Here is a 22,369-nt window from a genome sequence, read left to right on the forward strand (position 1 = left end):
CCTTCTAATGGAGTCATTTGTGCATATTTTGTGATCATGAAAATAACTTGGAGAGAAAAATTTGTTCTGAATAGAATTATGCATATACATTTCATGTGCATAACTAAAAGAATGACGTCTCTGTATGAATCTATAAATAACTAAGTTAGTGCGGTAAATTCAGAATGAAGTCATGCCCATTCTAAAAATAACCACTTTGTGATTAGATTGCCTTGTGATAACTGTAAAAGCTTATTCGCGTGGCGTAATTTCAGGAAAGGGGTCACTGCTTCAGCTCTCCCCACAAATCTCTCCCGTAAATTCCTCATTGTTTATTTTTAAACGTTAAGGAAGAGTATATTCTATGATAAAAACTCGGGCTCAAAATATAAATTTAAGTCAGAAAACAAATAGAAAATACACACACTGTAAATAAGTACAGAATGATTTATCCCCTACCCTCATGCTTTAGGTGAGAACATTATTAGGAAAGAGACCCAGAGAAGAAAATAAGATATATCAGACATAGCTTATCTATGACAATTTTGTTCTGGAAACTTGCTAGAGCACCATTGAGAGAGCGAATATGTCAAATCAGACACGTTTTCCCCTAAATTTTAATGGTTTGTAACCCCATTGTGAATTCTCACAAAGACTTGTGTTTGTGTGTGTGTGTGTGTGTGTGTGTTTAAATATGTTTTCATTGATTTTTTAGAGAGAGAGAAACATAGATGTAAGATATATCAATTGGCTGCTTCCTGCACGCCCCCTACTGGGCCCACAACCCAAACATGTGCCCTGACCCGGAATCAAACTGGGACATCTCAGTCCATGGGATGATGATACTCATTCCACTGAGCCACACCAGCTGGGTACAAAGACTTGTTTTTAATCAATATATGATTAGTCAGTAATATCTTCCTTATGGTATTCCACATACCACCTTTGAATACAACAAAACTAACACAAAAAGCTTTGCCTCACATCTACCAACTGTGAAACTTTCTTCCTCACCTAGAAATTGTTGGATATTTGGTAAAAGTATAAATATCATGACAAGCAATATTCTTCATGCCAACGTTTCTAAGGTTCTTTTTTAATTAAAAAAGATGCATTCATTTGGTAGTGTAGGAGCTGCCCATGACTCCACTCTTGTGGTCCATATTTGTTTTGCCTTTACTTTCTGTGGTTCCCTGAGCCTCACTGAGCACTGCAGTTCAAATAAGAAAAGTAGCTCATTTCATTGTGCTGCTTCAAACACTGTCTTCCACACAGAGGACTGTCCAACTTTTTGGTACAGTGTATCATTGACAATGGGCTTCCTAGACTGCAAATTAGGCATTTGGCATTAACTTTAAAAGTGGTGTTGGGAATTGTGATGCACAAACTTCTCACACCAAATTAAGCATCTTTCTTCACCGACCTGCTTTGGAACCAAAGTACTCAGCATGTATCCTGAGAAGCCTACGAAGCCAGCTATTGTTTCCTTACAATGACAGAGTAGCTGATTTTACAGGCAAACCAGCACCCATTGTCCCCTTATCAGAAGCGGGTCATTGAGGGGCATGGGATCCCAGCTCAATATAATGAGTTTAAACTGTGTAAATTCCTTTAGCACGATTACCTCCTGAACTCTGGAATCATTGATTTGCTACGTTGCTCCTTAAGCCTGATATCTTTATAACTGTATGTCATTGCCAAGAGACTTCTTATGAGTTTGCTTCACATGATAGTGTGTGTTTTCTTTCTAGCATGATATGAGCCTCGTAGTAGTAAATAACTCTCTCTCTTCCCTCTAAGGCATCCTGCATTTTTCAAGTGTTTACGCAGATACTAAATGACTCCTTTGGGTTTTCTTTTCATTCCAAAGCCTCAAGAGCCTTTGAAATCAGAATAGAAAGTTAAAATTGTGCTTGAGTGCATTCATGTATAATGTCAATGTCTTATTGACTGTACTCATACCCATGGACTATTTGAAAATGCCTTATTCAAGAGAAGTAGATAAAGGGGTTGAGAGAGAAAAGAACAGAAATGTCAAAGTATTCCAGCTACGACTGTGGAAAGAGAATTGTGTTTTTGTGGCCCTTCTGTTAGAAAAGCAGTTTGGGGAAAACCCATGTTTCAGAAGTTTATGGTCTCTTTGTTAAGGAGACCTACATCTATTTTAGTTTCAAGTTGTGCAGACCCGTTTTTATTCTTCACTAACCCAATTCAAAGACAACTTTTCTTCAAAATCAAGATATCAATAATATAATTATCACTATTAGCATGGATTACTCTTTATGCCAGACAACAGTGGACTTAACCAATGCAATGATGTGAGGGCTTTTTTCATGATAAATTCCATGTGAGAATTCCGTTTGGACAATTATGTGAAGGTGATGGGACACACTGACCAGCAGGCTCCAAGTGCTTTCTCTTCCTGGAGAAACAAGAGTCCTGGAGGTGATGGCACCACCTATTGGTCACCCCTGGCAGGAACATCCAGCTTTATGACCAGAAGGAAGTAGGAAGAGAAGTGTGAACAGGAGGGAACAGGTGAGTTTCAATGAGAGAATTGAGAGAGAGGCAACTTTGTTACTGATAATAAAATAAAAAAGGAAAGATACTTCTTTAAAAGTCTTACTGTGGGTTATTAAATGTGTTGCCTTTAAGATTTTTGAAAGACACACACAAAAATATAAGAAATATTTTTAATTGCTTTTGATTGCTATATTGCATTACTCTTAAGGTCAACTGAGTCTCTGAGATTAGTTCAGTTTGCACATACATATCTAATTTAATCCTCAAAATAATTGTAGATCTTATCATCGTTAGTAAGAAGAAGAAAGAAAACTCGCAGAATTTTGATTGACAGTAACCGTGACACTGGTTCTAGCCAAAGGAATGTAGGTAAACGTGATGTGTCACTTCTTGGCTAAGGTGGTCACATGTCCAATAAACCTTCCCCATATTCTATCTCCCGTGCTGCACACAAGATGATGCAGGACAAACCTGAGACCATATGATGGCATAACTATAAAATAGAAGAAGCCTGTGTCCCTGAATCACTCCTTAGAGGAGAATTGCTTGATACCTCAAACTGTATATGACTGAGAAATACAATTATTTGTATTAAGCCAGGGAAATTTAGCACATTACTTGGTACTGCAGAATTACCTATCCTATCCCAAATAACATGCTTCTCAAGGCTACATAGCTAATAAGTGGCAGGACCAGGAAAATCCCAGCTCCTAACCACTATGCTATACTACCTCCTAAATGGGTCCCATCCCCCAGCACACAGACCTCTTATTATAATATACATGAATGAAGAGTTTTTGCGGTGATTCCTACACTAGCTCAGTATCTGATTCTACAGCTCTAACAGCTGATAAACATTAAGTTCAGGACTCGATTACTTGAAGTGTGTTTTCTGCCTCAGAAGTGATAGTATTTACCTAGGGGAAGAGAATCCTCCTCTAAATCTTAATACATTGTCTTTACCTCAAGGTTCAGTGTGAAATTGTGAAATGTCAAAATCATCAGATTTTTACATTGAAATCTCATTTCTAAGTTATATAACCCGCAGAGGAAACAACAGAAACTGTATCACCTACTTAGGGTTTCAGAGCAGTTTTAAAAATCTCTTCTCTAGCATAGGCAGGGGTGAAGTCTCAGACTTGTCCAGTGGGAAATGAATATTCCCTATTCAAAGCCTAGCTTTTCTTTGGAGGTTTCCAGTGACTCCTTCCGTCTGCCACCTGCCCTGGGTGTCTTCACTACTTACTGACACCTTCACCTGAGTCTACAAGATGAAGCAGATCGGAAATGAAAATGAGACCTATTCATTGGCTACTTGCCTGTATTAGATGCCCATGTGTATGATTTTATCGGAGTGGACATTTTAGCTATGTGAATGTTGGGGTTATTTGTGAATATCCTTTATTCATATTCTCTTTATCTCAAACAGCCACTGATATTGGTTATGTTGCTGCCCAGTGAACAAGATAAAACATGTGCTAATCCCCTTTTTCTCAATGAGGACACATGTTCCTTCAGTCTGCTTTGTGACTTAGTCAATGTGGCATTACTAACAAAGCAGAGGATACCATGAATAAGCTGGAAAGAAGAACCCTGTAATTCCCATCTTAGTTCGCAGCTGAGCCATCAGCTATAGCTAACATGCCTGCCAGAGCCCTTTAGTGTCTCATGAGATTCCACAGTGGAGTAGACATTTGCAGTCTCACACAAGGACTCATAATTTTGACCTGTGGAGCAAATAAACAATGGAAATAGATTTGCTCCCTTTCCTGCACCAGCAGCCCACTGGGAAACAATTTGGGATTCCTGGGTCTATGTGGTGGGTTTCATTCACATTTGTTTCCTTCCTGCTTCATGGTTGTCAACGTCTTGGTGGTTCAGTCTCTTGAAATGAACTTGAGAGTAAGGAAGGTTTATTGATAATGCCTCACTACCAACGAAAAAAACAAGTTTCTCCTAGAGGTGGGGTATTAACATCCCATGAGACGCTGGGCCCCAAACCTTGTTGGTAATCTGTCAGAAATCAGAGATGTTCGCCCTGGCCGGTTTGGCTCAGCGGTTGGAGCGTCGGCCTGCGGTCCGGAGAGACCCGGTTCGGTTCCCGCTAAGGGCATGGACCTCGGTTGTAGTTTGTCCCCGGCCCTGGTTGGTCGTGTGGGTGGCAGCCACTCGATGTGTCCCTTTCACGTCGATGTTTCTCTCTCTCTCTCTTCCTCTCCCTCCCACTCTATCTGTACAGAAAATGGAAAAGTGTCCTCGGGTGAGGATTAAAAAAAAAAAGAAATCAGAGATGTTCTAATGGGTGGGGGAAATAGATGAAAGAAATCAAAGAGTTTCTTCCCAACCAAAGGAACTCATGAAAATCCTAACAGAAGGAAAATTAATATTCAGGGATTTAACAACTTAAGGAAGAAATGAGTTGGATGGCCAAGATCAGGTATGAGCCTATGCGAGCTCTTATAGAAATGTCTTCATTCAGTGAAATAGAAACTATTACAGAATACAATGGTATTTTTCACCTCTGAAATTATTAATTTTAGTATGTTTGATTTCCATTTGTAATTCAAGCTCAAAAGTAGACTTTTTGAGGCCTCTTTTACACAATTTTTTTTTTTTAAGATTGTGAAATGGATTTGCTTATTTATAGCATATTGTATGAGTACCAAGAGACCATTTTTTCATCTTCTGGTTCTCCGTGCCAATATGCAGTATGTTTCAATTTAAGAGTCCTCCCTCTCAGTCCCCACTGTACTCACAGAGTGCTAGAGTAATGTAAGTGGTTGGGACGGGAAAAGCAAACGAGGGAAAAAAAGCTATGTGGAAACTTTTTAAACCAACTAACCATAGCTGAGAATGTGTTTCTTGTCCAGTCTACAAGGTGAGAAAGCCTTACCTCTGTTGATGATAACTTCATTTCAAGACATGCTCTCAGTTCTTGCCCACACTTGGTTTCTTCTATTCTGACAGAGAGGAGAGTACAATTCTAAGGTCTGAGTGGGCTGGCCCTCAATCTTATTTTCTCTCTCTCAAGACTTTATTACAGCGACTTCCATTCCTTCTCTTATGTCTGATTCACTTCCTTTTTATCTTCCCGGCCTCTATTATTTCAGTCCTTTTTTTAATCATCCCCATAAAAGATTGCCAGAAACATTTCCATTTGTCTTAAAAGGTGTAAAAAAAATCATGGGAGAGGTACTCGAAATTAGATAAGACTGCCTTCCTCAAAACTTTCAAAAACTTTGAGTATTATTCTAGTTGCTGGAACAAGAAAATGCAATTGATAAACATTTTCCATCCGACGGTTGTATCCATGCCTTTCCCACACTTGCTGAGAGAATGCCTAGAATCCATCAGGTATCCTGAAAGATCTGGGACTCAGAGAAGGTTTAAGAGGTGGCTGGGTAACAGTATTGTGAGTGTTTTGGTCTGCTTTGTGGCATTCATCACCTTGTGCCAGAGTAAATTCCATGGTACATCAAGCACTTAGTCTTTCAGCCCAAGGAATAGCATCAACTGCTGAAGAAGGTACCTGAGAAAACATGATTCTGTGTAAGGTACACCAAGAGTCAGGATATGTGACTTCTGGTCGAGGTTCTGCCACTAACGCCATGCAAGAATTAGGCAAGTTATCTCATCTTCCTGGGCTGCAGTTTCCGCATCTCTAATTAGGGAGTCGGACTAACTCAGTGGTTTCAAACCTGACCTGAGACCTGGGCTCCACCCACCACCAACTGAAAGAGACTTGCTGGAGTTGATGCTCTAAAATCTGATTTTCTTTTTTTTTTTTAGGAGCATTCTGTTATCTGCCAGGTATGCAAACTATTGTAACAGACATTCTTCACAGTCACTTCTAGCTTTAAAATGCTGCTTTTCCATTAAACTAATATTCTCCGCAATTGGCAGACTCTGGATCAGCATGAAATATTAGTCAACAGAGTAAATATGTTCTAGTATTCTTCTTAAATCCATGTGGCTAATACTATATGTAAATGAAATGACTTATTTACAAAGTCTACCACAGTAGTGCTAGCTCTATGATGCATAGTTACGTCATAGGATTGCAAAGAAAATCAATGGACAGGTGCCTACCACATAGTGAATTGATAGGATGATAATTACAGTGACATTGGTTATGAAATGTTGCAACTCAACATGTGTCCCATGGGCCAGCAGCAGCAGTCTTAACTGGGAGCTCATTACAAATGCAGAGTCTCAGGCCCCATCCCAAACCTCCTGAATCAGCAACTGTATTTTATTATTTTTATTTTTTTTAATCTTTTTTAAAAATCTTTATTGTTGAATGTAAAATGTATTACAGATGTTCCACATTTTTCCCCCATTGACCCCCTCCTCCCCACTCCTGCCCCCCTCCCGCCTTTTCCCACACTATTGTCTGTGACCATTGGTTATGCATATAAGTTCTTTGGTTTATTTCTCCCCTCCCCCCCCAACCCCTTTCCCTTTGAGGTTTGTCAGTCTAGCAGTGAATTTGTACTTCTTAATCTCTTCACCTTTTTCACCCATTCCCCCAACCCCCCTCCCATCTGGCAACCAACAAAATGTTCTCTGTATCTATGAGAATGTTTCTGTTCTGCCTGTTCATTTTGTTTGTAGATCCCATTGTTGATAGATATGTATTCATTGCCATTTTGTTTGTTCATATATTTTATCTTTTTTTTTTTTTTCAAAAAGACCCTTCATCATTTCATATAATAACGGTTTGGCGGTGATGAACTCCTTTAGCTTTTCCTTGTCTGGGAAAGTCTTTATATGGCCATCGATTCTAAATGACAGCTTTGCAGGATAGAGTAATCTTGGTTGTAGGTTCTTGCTTTTCATCACTCTAAATATTCCTTGCCACTCCCTTCTGGCCTGCAAAGTTTCTTTTGAGAAATCAGTTTACAGTCTTATGGGAACTCCCTTGTAGGTAACTATCTGCCTTTCTCTTGCTGCTTTTAAGATTCTTTCTTTGTCTTGAATCTTTTGCATTTTGATGATGATGTGTCTTGGTGTGGGACTCTTGGGGTTCATCTTGTTTGGGACTCTCTGTGCTTCCTTGACTTGTATTGTCTGTTTCCTTCACCAAGTTAGGAAAGTTTTCTGCCATTATTGTTTCAAACAGGTTTTCAATTTCTTATTCTCTCTCTTCTCCTTCTGGCACCCCCAAGATGCGAATGTTGGCACGCTTGAAGGTGTCCCAGAGGCTCCTTACACTATCCTCATTTTCTTGGATTCTTTTTTCTTTTTGCTGTTCTGATTGGGCATATTTTGCTTCCTTATATTCCAAATCAATGGTTTGTCCTTGGATTTACATACTCTATTATTGAAGCTGTGTAAATTATTCTTTATTTCAGTTAATGCCTCCTTCAATTCTAACTGTGCATCCATGATTTCTATCTGGTCCTTTTTTATGCTCTTGAGGCCCTCACTAAGTTCACTGAGGTTCTAAGTTCATTGAGCATCCTTATAAGCAGTATTTTGAACTCAGCATCTGTTAGGTTGCTTATCGCCATTTTGCTTAGTTCTTTTCTTGGGGTTTTGTTCTGTTCTTTCATTAGGGACCTATTTCTTTGTCTCCTCATTTTGGCTGCCTCCCTGTGTTTGTTTCAGTGTATTACTTAACGAGAGGTATGGGGCTCGCTGAGACCAGATGCTGCTCGTTTGAAAGAATTTAGGAAAAACCTGAAGCAGGATCCAAGAAAGGCCAATCCTATGGTTAAGCAAGTGGCAACAGCTTGGGTGGGCTTGAAAGTTGGGTGGGGTGGGGCGGAGCCTCAGGGAGTCACCAGGGCGGGGCTACCAGTGTGAGCCAGGTTGCTGGAGTCCCAGATATGGCTTCTGTCTGCCCCCCAGGGAAGGGCTCACCAAAGGAACAAAGGCCTCTGACAGCACGTTTGTCCCCGAGAAAGCCCCCTCTCCAGCCCTCGCTCCAGTGCCACACAGCTCAGTTCTTCCCTGTATGTCTCTGGCGCCCCTCGAGCTGCCTCCCCTCCGAGCTTAGAGGGAGAGAGTCCGATAAGTCCATGTGCGGGCCCTTTAAGGAGCTGCCTGGGGCTCCAGCCGCTTCAGCTTCCCTGAGCCTCAGTTCCCGCTGGTTTTTCCAGCCAGAAGTGATGGGGATTCTCTTCCTGGCACTGGAACCCTGAGCGGGGCACCTGGTGTGGGACGGGGACCCCTTAGTCCTCAGGGAGGACCTTCCCAGCCGAGGTGTCCTCCTGATTTTTATCCACCACACGTGGGTGTGGGACCAGCCCAGCCCCTCCGCCCTCCTACCAGTCTGGATGTGGCTGCTGCTTTAATTCTGTAGTTGTAGGACTTCCATTCAGCTGGATTTCAGGTGGTTTTGAATGATGGTTGTTCTGTAGTCTAGTTGTAACTTTGATGTGGTTGTGGGAGGAGGGGATACCACGTTTACCTACCTGCCATCTTGACCGGAAGTCCAGAACCTGTATTTTAAGTCAATCCCATGTGATTTGTATACACATGTAAGTTTGCGAAGCACTGATATGAAAAAATAAACTTGGGATTCAGCAAAACCAAGGAGCTGGGAGTCACACCTGAATCAGAAGATGCTAAGGCCAGTCGGTACTTTACACCTCAGAAGACCTCCCTGACCTGCAGCTGTTCAGGCTTCCCGGACCCTGCTGGGCTGGGCTTTTTCTCATCTAAGCTGTAACTAAAAGCCTTTTTAAAACACTGTTTGTGTCTACCCCAGTAGCAACAGCACCATAACTTTGTTTTATCACTTTTTTAATTATTCGGCTATTTTATTTATCAGCATTTTGGACATTATTACAAAACTTATATTTACAATGATACTGATTCGTGTATATTTAGGCACCTAAGCAGATATGGGATGGGTTGACTGCCTTAATAACATTAAACATTGATGAAACATATATTCTCACAGCAATAACGATTCCAACATTTGTCTAAATAATAACAGATCTACAGTATTTCCCTAATCATCGGGGCGGGGGCAACAGTAAGAGGGTGACAGAATTACCAAATATGTCTCACTTAATAGGTGGATCACTTTCCAGTACAAGGTGTTTTGTTTTGTTTTTTTTCATGTGAATAAAATTATGTTAATTTGTAGGATCTATTATCACTTTAAAATGAAAAGTGTATTTGAGGGAGAAAGAATGTGGATGAGACCTGAAGCATGTTTTCAGAATACGTCAGTTTCCACAACTTCTTCACACACCGTGGCCAGTGCATGGTTTTTTAATGCTCTCTTCCATAGACAGTATAATAGTGAGATTTTATACAAGATGTGTCCTGAGAGCCAAGCTGAAGTGATTCTACATTACACGTTTTCACATTTAGTATCTTTGAAATCAAGATCTGTCTTATAATTGGTGGCATGTCACTATGATTGGCAGGCTTTTTTTTTTTTCTTTTTATAATCAATGGGATCTTTTATTCTTTCTTTTTATTAAATTTATTGGGGTGACATTGGTTAATAAGATTATGTAGGTTTCAAGTGTACATATCTATGATACATGATCTTCCATTTCATTGTATCCGTTTTAATCTTTTTTAATAATGCTTTGTAGTTTTCAGTGTATAAATCCTTCATGTCCTGTGTTAAGTTTATTCATAGGTGTTTTATTCTTTTTGTTGCGATTGCAAAAGAAATTGTTTTTCTTTTATTTCTTTTTCTCAAATGTCATTGTTAGTATATGGGAATGCAGTGGATTCAATAGGATCTTAAATTCAATTAAATAAGGGATTTGGATTCCCAGTAAACCTAATCCTAGTTTACAAGGAACATCATAATGAGTAAAACAAATGGCACAGAAAGAAGACATGACTCCCACCTGTATTCAAGTAAGAAGGGGAGGTGGTTAAACAGAAAGAAATGAGATTAAATAAGAAACGTTTCCATGGGTTTCTGTTTTCACAGAGCCAGAGGGAAAAAAATCATGGAAGATAAAAGAATTTAGCAAAAGGGCAGTAATGTGGAATAAGGGAGATGGAAAACAAAGGCGAGTGAATGAACTATCAAGATGGAAAATGTAGGCAATAAACCCACTATTGTTATTATTATTCCCATAGATTTGGTGTCCTATACTAGATATTCAGTTTGCTGTGTTGTTGTTTGTTTAATTAACACACATTGGTCAATAGAGCTCCTAGAGAGTGGAATGTGGAAGGTATTTTCAGCATCTTGTAGGATGCATTTTCTCTTCTCTGGCCCATACAGGTGGATCACTTGCCCCCCACACTCTCTGAACTCTCCTCTCTTTCCCCACCTCCTACATGTCACCCAGTCCCCAACCACCTGCTTCAGTTTAAACTAGCCATTTTCAACCGGTGTGCTACAAGAATTTTTAAAACATGCAATACTCATTTAGTCTGGGGCACTGACCTCTTTTCCCTTACACTGTCAAATTTTAAAAATGACAACAGCCAACACAACAGTAGCAGATGGTGTGACTGAATCAAAATTATGCCTATTTTTTGTCAGATCAGCAAAAAGTATATTTCTCGGTGGGCTGCAAATTTTTAGTAATTAATTTATGTGTCCCATGAGATGAAAAAGGTTGAAAATCTCTGGTTTAAATGATTGTTACAACTTCTGTTTTTTGTTCTTTCAGGTGATATCAAGATTATCAAACAAAACTACAGTCTCACAGGTATGGTTTTGCCAAAGAGAAAAAAATGTGTGTGAAATCTATAGGATTTCCAATAAATCTGTATCCTTTTGAGGGTTTTATGTACTTATTTTTGACATTCCCTAATACACTTCTCAGCATGAGATGTGGTGACTGACTTTCTTGAGTTTGGGAATAGAGAAGTATTGAAACTCAGATATCTATTTAAGGGTTTTATTGTTATTGTTGAAAAGTAGGTTGTCACCAAAACCTGACAAAAGTAGCAAAGTCTTGATATATTGATTTTAGTAGTATTTTCATTGTGTTTAAAATTAGTGGTCAAATGTTTTCTTATAAATATGCAGTGAATGGTACAAAATGATTATCCATAATGTAAAAATTATGGTTCACAGATATTTTGGAAGTAGTTTCACTTGGCCTCTTAAGGTAGTCTTAACTTTTAAGAATCCTCTGATTTCAAAGAAAACTTTCCCAAGAAACAGTGATTTGTCAGATGTATTATCTGGATTTTTATTATCAAACATAAACAGACTCACAGACACAGAAAACAGACTGATGGCCACCGGAACGGAGGAGGATTGGGGGAGACTGGGTGAAAAAGTGAAGGGATTGAGAAGTGCAAATTTGTAGTTAAAAAATAGTCATGGGAATGTAAAGTACAGCATAGGAAATAGAGTCAATAATATTGTAATAACTGTGTATGGTACCAGTTGTGTACTGGAAATATCAGGGGAAACACTTCGTAAAGTATATGATTGTCTAACAGCTATGCTGTACACCTGAAACTAATACAAAACTATATTGAATGTAAACTGCAATTGAAAAAAAAAATTTTTTAAGAATAATCCTGTGACAGCAATTCTATAAACAGCTCCTTTTCTTCTGTCCTCTCCTCGAAGAACTCAACTTCCACGCACATGCACACACATACATATAGAGGCACACAAACCCATCCAATCACATGGGAAAGGGCAAACAGATTTACTTTTAATACTGTTGAGAAACTGCTTAAAAGCTCTTAAAACATCTCAACGCTTCCAACCAAGTTTCTCTCAGGCACTGGTTGTCTTTTTTCTCTCATCTCTGCAAAATCTCTTCTCAGGAACTAGCAAAATAGTCATTATGTTTCAACTCTTCTCAATAGGTAGCCTTTCCTCATTACCATACCCCTTTTCCCCCAAGACCTTTCTTATATTATTTCCTTATGAAAAGAAATTTAGCCTTCTTTTACAGTTTTCAATTTAAATTTCTCATCCCTTCATAGCACTGTAAAAATGAACATCCCTCCCAAGAATACAAGTATCCTTAACTTAAAAAAAAAAAAAAAAAGTTCTGTATAATTTAGGCTGAAGTTCATTCTCAATGTCAACACCACCAGAATAACAGGGGTTTGTAGATAACAGTTGTTTATTTCTTCTCATGGACAAAGCCAGAGGTGGGCACTATAACCGTGTCAGTAAGGCCCCAAGCTTTCTTCTTTCTGTTTCATCATCCTTGGGGTATGGCTTCATTCTTTAAGATGTCCCCATTTTCTAAGATGGTCACTGATAATCCATTCATTTCATCAATATTTCAGAATAGAAACTAAATAAATGGGAAAGAGCAGGAGAGAGGCTCCCCTCTTTCTAGAAGGTTCCTTATAACCTGTTCACTTACACGTTATAATCCCAGAATTTAGCCTCGTGGCCAAGCCAAGTGGCAAGGGAAACAAGAAGGTGATCTCTGGGCAAGGTGCATTGCTAAAAGTTATGTTAACTAAGAGCAAAGGGAAATTGATGGAAAAAGAGATAACCAATACGCTGTAGCCCCTGCCCTGATGTAAGTGTTGTTTCTATTTTCTTCATGATTATCATCATCATCCCAAGGGCAAGCTTTTATTAAGCATTTGCAATGCTTTTACCTTCCTTATCTAATATTTAATGTTTTTCTCACACCATTTCGAATTTGTTGCTTAGGAAACAAAGGCTTTAAACAATTATATGGCTCGACCAAGGTTATAGGTAGTAAGTCACAAGACTGCCAGGACTGTGCAAAAGTCCATGCATTCAACCCCTGGGCTTTATTCTGCTTTCCCTTTAGTCAAGATATATTCAATGGAATCTAGTCATTTCTGAGTCTGAAATGACTATCCCAGCAAAATTTCATAAGCTAAATTAGAGATTCCTTTGAGGATACAAACCTCACTGTGGTCATGAAAGCATTTTTCAGGAAAAAAGTGAAGAGGTGGGTCAGAAGAGAAGGAACAGATATACCCTGACTGGAAATCAAACCCACGATTTTTTGGTGTATGGAAGAATGCTCCAACCAACTGAGCCACACTGGCCAGGGCTTCAGGGTTGACCTTTATGACAGTATGTACACCGTTGAATCCAACTACATGAGGAAAGCGGGTATTTCTAGATAGATCCTGAAAAAAGTAACCAGTATGCCTGCAGAGAGACTGCATGTAGGTCTGGGTATTTAAAAATCTAATAAATTTGGGTCCTGCTGCAATAATGGTAGTTGGGGTAATTAATTTATTGATATAAGTAATGTCAGCTTCCTTGATCACAAGAGTCAGTATCTAAGCAATTTTTTCAAGGTGTCAAGTCTTGATGACAAAAATGAAAGAATGAAATTTAAACAAACTTGTAGAAGAACAAACACTACAGGTTATTAGTCAGACAATTCTAGTAGAGCCAATGGAGCCTCCTTGAAACAAAGGAATAATTAAATTGCCAATGTAAATGTAAACAGAAGTCCAATTAGAGAATGTGCTCATTGTTTTCCATTTCTTTGATAAGTTTGCCCTGTTGTGCCTTTAGCTGGGTGAGCTAATTTTTCTGTTCTACAATACTAATATACAAATGTTCTCCTGCAATTCATGTGGATCTTTTGTGAAAAGCACAGCACTTTTTAATGCTGTGAAAAACAGAAAACAAAAGCAATACCATGACTTCCAATAAATAACTTACGACTTCATCATTAATTAAAATAATCATATCTAGTTGGAAAGATGAGCTGATAACGCCGTATTCTCAAGAAATTTTGAGCCATTAAGAATAAAATACAAAATAAAAACATGAGAAATCTGATCATTTCACTTGGCAGTTGGAACCTAAACTGAACGGGCTATTGCCTTTTAGGTTCAAATTCATTTTTTTGTTGTTGTTGTTGTTATAGCTATCATTATAAGAGAGTAAAATCCATATACACCAATGAACCAACTATTTCTTAAAATGAAGTAATAACAATGAGAGCTCATGGGATTTAAATAGTATTCATAGGTCTTTTCAGGTTATCTCATTTTTATTCAAAATGATGGGCAGGTATATGTGATTGTATCTTCAAAAGAAACTGAGGCTCAGAAAAAGAAATTGAGCTTTTGGAGCAGGGAAGCCATATAAGGGGCAGAGAAAGAAACATTTACAGTGACTTTGTCCAGGGCCAGTAACTTAGCCTTTGCTGCCCTCTCTGCCCTGCCCTTCCATCATCACCTCTGCCCTGCCCCTCCACCATCACCTCTGCCCTGCCCCTCCACCATCACCCCTGCCCTGCCCCTCCACCATCACCCCTGCCCTGCCCCTCCATCATCACCTCTCTACCCTGCCCCTCCGTCATCACCTCTGCCCTGCCCCTCCACCATCACCCCTGCCCTGCCCCTCCATCATCACCTCTCTACCCTGCCCCTCCATCATCACCTCTGCCCTGCCCCTCCACCATCACCCTGCCCTGCCCCTCCACCATCACCTCTGCCCTGCTCCTCCATCATCACCTCTCTACCCTGCCCCTCCATCATCACCTCTCTACCCTGCCCCTCCATCATCACCTCTCTACCCTGCCCCTCCATCATCACCCCTGCCCTGCCCCTCCATCATCACCTCTGCCCTGCCCCTCCATCATCACCTCTCTACCCTGCCCCTCCATCATCACCTCTCTACCCTGCCCCTCCATCATCACCCCTGCCCTGCCCCTCCATCATCACCTCTGCCCTGCCCCTCCATCATCACCTCTCTACCCTGCCCCTCCATCATCACCTCTCTACCCTGCCCCTCCATCATCACCCCTGCCCTGCCCCTCCATCATCACCTCTGCCCTGCCCCCTCCATCATCACCTCTCTACCCTGCCCCTCCACCATCACCCCTGCCCTGCCCCTCCACCATCACCCCTGCCCTGCCCCTCCATCATCACCTCTCTACCCTGCCCCTCCATCATCACCTCTGCCCTGCCCCTCCATCATCACCTCTCTACCCTGCCCCTCCACCATCACCTCTGCCCTGCCCCTCCACCATCACCCCTGCCCCTCCACCATCACCCCTGCCCCTCCATCATCACCTCTCTGCACTGCCCCTTCATCATCACCTCAATTGTCCTTTCTCATTCTCTCCCTTACTTCTTCTTAGTCTATAAGGTTTAATGACCCCAATCAAGAGCCCAGAGGTCCTAGGATGGGGCTTGGCAAGACTTTATCCTTCCTTTCTCTTTCCTACCAACTGACTAGTGAACAGAAGGAAAGCAGGAAACAGAGTAGCTGAAGACACTGCTGATCTTCTTCTATCTATGTGATCCAAATAGGAAATACCTTTATTCTCAAGGATATTATAATTTTGCTAGTTGATCTCCACATAATCTTCTACTGAGACCCTATAAATTTAAAATAACATGTTTGGCCAGTGTGGCTCAGTGGATTGAGCGTCATCCTGTGTACTGAGAGGTCCCAGTTCGATTCCCTGTCAAGGCACATACCCAGGTTGCTGGCTTGATCCCCAGTAGGGGGTGTGCAGGAGGCAGCTGATCGATAATGCTTCTATATCACAAAGCCCAATTACTTTCAGTAAAATTGAACATGTCTTTATTCTTAAGAGTATGTCATTATATATACTATTACAAGTGGCAGGCTGATTAAGACATAGATGTAGCCCTGGCCGGTTTGGCTCAGCAGTTAGAGCATTGGCCTGAAGACCAGAGAAAACGGGGTTCAGTTCCTGCTGAGGGCATGTACCTCGGTTGCAGTTTGTCCCTGGCTCAGTCGGGGTTGTGTGGGTGGCAACCAGTTGATGTGTCTCTCTCACATCAATGTTTTTTTCTCTCTCTCTTCTTCCCTCTCTCCCTCCCACTTTATTTCAAGATAAATGCAAAAATGTCCTCGGGTGAGGATTAAAAACAAAACAAAACAAGGAACATAGATGCAAACTTGGTAAAATAGACCTTTCACACAGCTCCCCACCAAGAGAATTTTAAAGACCAAGAGAAGGGCTCTTGGGCTAATACTGGGGAAGCAGAGAGGGTAAGCCTGGGGACGATTATAAATGGGGAAACTTTTAACACCTGAATAATTAATAGCAAAGTCTTGTAAGTCTTTACTTTCAAAGAGAAGTACATTTCTAAGAGACTGAACTCTGTTCGGATAGGACTTCAGTATGAATGATATACCTCTCAAGACGTCTTTGCAATCCTACTAACCTCTATTATCCCCTGATTCAGTCAGAGCCCAAGGGAAATGGCAGCATCAAGAAGAGACTCCCATCTATTGTAGAAGATGAGGATGAGGAAGAGGAGGGGGAAGAAGAGGAGACAGCCTCCCTGTCTCCCATCTACACGAGGGGATCCTCCTCTACCCGGAACAAGAAGATTGGAAGCAATAAAAGCTATCTAGGTTTAAGCTTGAAGCAGCTGGCCTCGGGAACCGTGCCATTTCACTCACCTATCAGACTCTCCAGTTCAAATTCCCCCAAAACCAAACAGGAAACTGACCCTCCTAACCACAGTAAAAGGAAAGAGAAGTCCTTGAAATTGCAGCTTTCAACTTTGAATAGTGCTGCACCCCCAGACCTCAGTCCAAGGTGAGAAATTACATCCTCTAATCCTTTCCCCAGTGAAAATGGTTGCCTTGTATTCGGACCGGTACCTGGCTAGTAAATTATTCAGCCTTCTGGGCCTTTCAACGGCACAAGACCCTAGGCTGGATTCTTCAGCTTTCCTGAATTTTTTCAGGTAATTTTTGCCTCTATGTGGAGGCATGAGAAGTATGAGAATAAATAGTTTTAATCATATTCTCAAAAGGGTTCATTAAATGTTCACAATTCCTTCTCAGCTCCCTTCATCCGTTTAGCTCTACCTATTGTTATAAACATGCATTTCTACATTGTAATTTTATAGTTTATAAATGTAAATGAAAATAGAAGAGATGGAACCAAGTCCATAGATGTTATCCCCTCAATGCCTGATCTCACCAAAAGTTTTCTGGTGCAATGAGTTGAAATTATGAAGAAAATGAAGTGTTGATTTTTATTTTCCATACTATTTGCTTCATCATTGTGGATGACCAAAGCTTAGTTTTATTTCCGGTCTTTTCAGTAGGCAATACACATAGCTCTATTTTTAATTTTTTTAATTCACTTTAGGATCAACTAAAGGTAATTGAGAGAGAGAAGAATTCTGACTCGGAATATGAAAGTAGTCTATGGTACATAAAAGCAATAGCAAAAATCACATAACCACAGAATAATACATAGAAACGAGAGAAAAAAAATATATTGAATGCTTTCTATGTTCCATGTACTCTGCTGGGTAATTTCACATTCACATATAAAGTAGTTCATACTATCTCTACCAAAACGATGTAAGAAGTGAAGCTTGAAGGTTATTTTGTTCAAAATCTCAGAGATTAAATTCTTACATTTGGATTCAAATTCTGTTTTTCTACTCGTAAAGTAAGTGACCTTTCTGATATATAATACATTTAATTATTGATTTGAAGAATACAATTTATCCATTCAAAAAGAATATTTTTTAAAAATAAGCAAAACAGGCTTATTGAAGCAGGTGGATATTAAGTGCTCAGGAATTCTGTTGGAGGTGGTGAGAATATTGCTTAACTCTTTTTTCTTCTAAATTTTTTATAAAATAAAAAATAAAAAATTTTAAACAGGAAGAAATGTATTAGAGCTGGAAAATAAGTGTTTATGTATAATTCATTCTACAATAGAAAAAAACGTATTTTCTTTTATATATAAAAATAAAAGAGTTTGAGGATATAAAAATGCTAACAGAAATGGTGGATTATTTGTGATTTTTATTTTCTCATTTTTATTACCTTTTTGTTTAAATTTTCTACAAGAGCCCAGCTGGTGTGGCTCAAAGGACTGAGCATTGATTCATGCACCAAGAGGTTGCCGGTTTGATCCCCAGTCAGGGCACATGACCAGGTTGTGGGCCTGATCTCCAGTGGGAGGCATGCAGGAGGCAGCCAATCAACGTTCTTTCTCATCAATATTTCTATCTCTCTCTCTCTCTCTCTCCCTCTCCCTTCCTTTCTCTCTCCCTCTCCCTTCCACTCTCTCTCCCTCTGCCTTCCTCTCTCTCTAAATTCAATAAAAAAAAAATTATTTTAATTTTCTACAATACACTGGCTTTTTGTGTTGTTGTTCTTAATCCTCACTCAAGGATATTTTTTCATTGATTTTTAGGGAGGATGGAAGACAGACAGAGAGAGAAAAACATCGATGCAAGAGAAACATCGATTTGTTGCCTCCCGCACACACCCTGACCAGGGCCTGGGATAGAACCTGCAATCCAAGTACGCACCCTTGATTGGGAATCGCACCTAAGACCCTTCTGTACCCAGAACAACACTCTAACGACTGAGTCACACCAGCCAGGGCTTGCATTTTTTAAATAATGAGTGGGTTAGATGGTATTATTAAGGGAAGAACAGTAGCTTAATTCCTAACAATAATTTAAATATAATTTTTTTAACTCTCATTTCAGTTTTGTCCAAGTCCACAGTGAAGTTATCATCAAAGTTATTATTTTTTTTGATGCTGTAATCATTAGGTTAAAACATTTTAATTCTAAATACAGACATGATTTAATATAAATTTAGACAAGAGGACTTCTGTAGCTTGAGGTTTTGAATCTGAGAATAAATAGATTCTACATTCTACAGCATTGCTATCCAATAGAATATAATGTGACCTAAAAGTGTGAGCCACATATGTGATTTTAAATTTTCTAGTAGCCATATTTTTTGAAGTAAAATTAATTTTAATAATATACTTTTTCTAATTTTTTTCTTTATTGATTTTAGAGAGAGAGGGACAAAGACAGAAACACCGATGAGCGAGAACATCAACTGGCCGCCTGTTGCATGCTCCCCATGGGGATTGGGCCCACAACCTGGGCATGTGCCTTGACCGGGAATCAAACCGGCAACCTCTTGGTGCATGGGTCAATGCTCAACCACTGAACCACATCAGCCAGGCAATAATATATTTTATTTAAGTCAATATGCCCCAAATATCATTTCTAAAATAAACAATATAAAAAGTTACTAATAAAATAATTCACTTTTTTTACTAAAATCTTCAGATCCAGTGTGTATTTTATATTTACAGCACATTTCAATTTGAACATTTCAAGTGCTCATGGCTAATGGCTACCATACGGAACAGCATAGCTCTAGAGTACCTAGAATTTCGAAATTTAACACGATATTTTTAAGTCTTACAGAAATTACAGAACCCATGAATATAAATTCACACTTTATCAATTTCCTTTATCTTAAACAGAATCGTTGATGGAATTGAAGATGGAAACAGCAGTGAAGAAAGCCAGAGTTTTGACTTTGGCTCTGAACGAATGAGGCCAGAACCCAGAATTTCTCCTCCTCTCGGAGGTAAAGATATTTAGCCTTCTCTCGGGGGTGATATTTCGTTTTAACTTCTAACATTTGGCATAGGTACTAATTTGCCTTCCCATTCTCAGAATATCCTCCATGTGATAGAATTTACCAGTGCCATGGAACCATTTGACTTGAGTCTGTGTTATCTCCAAGTTATCAAGATGTCATTTGTAATTGCTTCTCTGTCCAGGCTAGATGCCTGCCATTTACCAGCCCAGGTAACTGGTGTGTTAGGAGACTCAAATGTCTGCTGTTCATCAGAGGGTGACCATGTCTTCCTATTAAAAATGCAGACTGATCCACAAAAACACTGCCCGGAGGAAATGCTGTGTTCGTTATGCACCCCATAGGAACACCAGTTATGTTTCACCAATTTATTTGGTGAGAGATTATGTACTTGAATTTTGCCAGAGGATAAACAACTTCAGAAGTATATAAAAATGTTAGAAATGATAGAAAACTATATTAAGCACTACCCTCCAGCGATGGTGAATTAATATAAGGGTGGCCCCGAATCTAGCTCAGGCTCCTCTCTCTCCCCCTTTCGTTCTTGAGTTGATTGACCATAAAAAGAAATCTGCCAACATGATAAAGGTCAGAAATGACAAATAAATTATAAAGATAACCCTGTAGCTAATGAAGAAAGCGTAATGAAGAAGTATTCAATAAGCGTAAACCATCCATAACAATTACCAGCACATTACCAGATGGCAAGGCCAATGGATCCCCTGCCAACCTTCTCTTCTCCTTCCCACCCAGCTCTGAGCTTCTTGGGTCAGGATCTCCTGCTAATTAGCAAATCCCTTCATGGACAAAGCCAAGCCCGAGAAGAACTTCTGAATGTGCAGTTCTGAGGGTGTGTCTTCATTGCTAGAATATCAGTATTCCATCTCAATCAACAATTCTTTTCCCAGCACACATCATCTTCTGGGGAAAGGGGATCATCCTTGTAAGACTCATTGATGGGGGGAAGTGAGGTAGGGGCAGGGAGAGAAGGTGTGCAGATGCTAGTCAACAAACCTGATTAATTTATTCTTTTGATTTACATGTGCTGATATTACTCTGCTTAGGACAAGGGACACAGAAATCATAGTTATAGTAAAACTGGTGTGAGTATTTGCTATGAAAGCTGGTGATGGGTCCAAGTTAGAAGTTTTCTTTGTTGGCTCACCTGAGCCTGAAGATAATGCACAAAAACTCACCATGTCCATCCACCTATTTCTGGTCCCACCACCTTCTTAGCTTCCTCTTCTCCCTTTACCCAACATCTATTCCTAAGCGCATTCATTCAAGCAACACATTTTCTTGACTCCCCAAAACATCTCTTGGTTGTAAAACTTTCTATCCTTACTGCCTCCACCCTTTTTCTTGCCACGTTCATCTCCTGCCTGCATACCGAGGTCTCTTCTCTTATCCCATACTTTTCTCCACATGGAGTGAACATTTTTAAAAACATAAATTTATTTTTATTATTCTACTTCTATACTTAAAACCCTTAAGTGTTTCCTACTTCCCTTAATATGAACTCAAAACCTATTGCATAATTACTTTTCAAATGTCTTTTCTTCCCTGCTAGACTCTAAGCTTCATGGAGGTCAATTATATTTTATTTATTCATTGCTATCTCCTCAAAAGGAGGCCCAGCTTATTATATATGATCTCTCATCATTCATTCATGTAAATTGATTAGCTCTGTAAAACATCCCTGCAAAATGAGTTATTACTACTCTGCCACTTTGACTGGGATGATTTTTTTCTCCCACAAACAAGTTTTCTACCCATAATTGGCCAGAATTAAGACATTAGAATATATGTATATCATGATATACATATATCCTTTCTACAGCAGCTAGCAATGATTCTTCTGTACTTTTGTCCCTGACAGATATAAATGCATTTGGAAGATTCAGGTAGAGAAAAAGTGGAGATGAAAGAACCAGGAAATGGGAGAAATTATCTTTCAGAGTGACACAGGAGGAGACGGAAAACTTGCAGTGGAGATTAGCACCTGAAAACAGAGATGGGAGGAAAATATCCCCATGGGCAAAGAAATCAATATTTAGAAAAGAAAAAGAGAGAGAGAGAGAGGAAGAAAAGAACATCCTTTTTCTATGGCTTGGGCACTAGCTGTAATATGTATTTAGAAAATTGTCAAAGAAGAGAAAGTGTGACATCTTGGAATATGGTGGTGATTGTGTTCAGACAAAGAGGAGATTTGCCATATTCACATTCAGTCACTGTGGTCATAGTCGCCACCATGGGTGCCTGGTTCCAAAGAGTGTATTATGTGCCATCCAGAGGAGTACTGGGCGCTTGTCCAATCCCAGGGAGACAGAAGCTACAGTGTGCCGACATCGGGAACCTCTGAAGGCAGTAGCTCGGGCTTCCTTCCCTTTTCCTATTGCCCCAATTCTCAAATATAAGATTTATTCCTAAAGGACTCATTCTGTATATCATGTTTCAGACCCAGAGATTGGAGCTGCTGTTCTCTTCATAAAAGCAGAGGAGACCAAGCAGCAGATAAAGAAACTCAACAGTGAGGTATGAGCATTCTCTTTCTTTGGTAATGTTGGAGTGTCAGAG

The 22,369-nt window shown here is 39.8% G+C and overlaps 1 protein-coding gene across 1 annotated transcript in view; it reads left to right on the plus strand.

The window, feature by feature from the left end:
- Positions 1-22,369, plus strand: part of KCNH8 (potassium voltage-gated channel subfamily H member 8) — a 323,359-nt gene that overhangs the window by 272,658 nt on the left and 28,332 nt on the right. Inside the window, exons 12-15 of the mRNA XM_036267075.1 lie at positions 11,106-11,144; positions 16,588-16,946; positions 19,674-19,780; positions 22,251-22,327. Coding sequence (XP_036122968.1) covers positions 11,106-11,144; positions 16,588-16,946; positions 19,674-19,780; positions 22,251-22,327 — 582 coding nt within the window. The remainder of the gene's footprint in view (positions 1-11,105; positions 11,145-16,587; positions 16,947-19,673; positions 19,781-22,250; positions 22,328-22,369) is intronic.

Source organism: Molossus molossus, unplaced genomic scaffold (assembly GCF_014108415.1).
Source record: "Molossus molossus isolate mMolMol1 unplaced genomic scaffold, mMolMol1.p scaffold_m16_p_18, whole genome shotgun sequence".
Taxonomy (NCBI): Eukaryota; Metazoa; Chordata; class Mammalia; order Chiroptera; family Molossidae; genus Molossus; species Molossus molossus.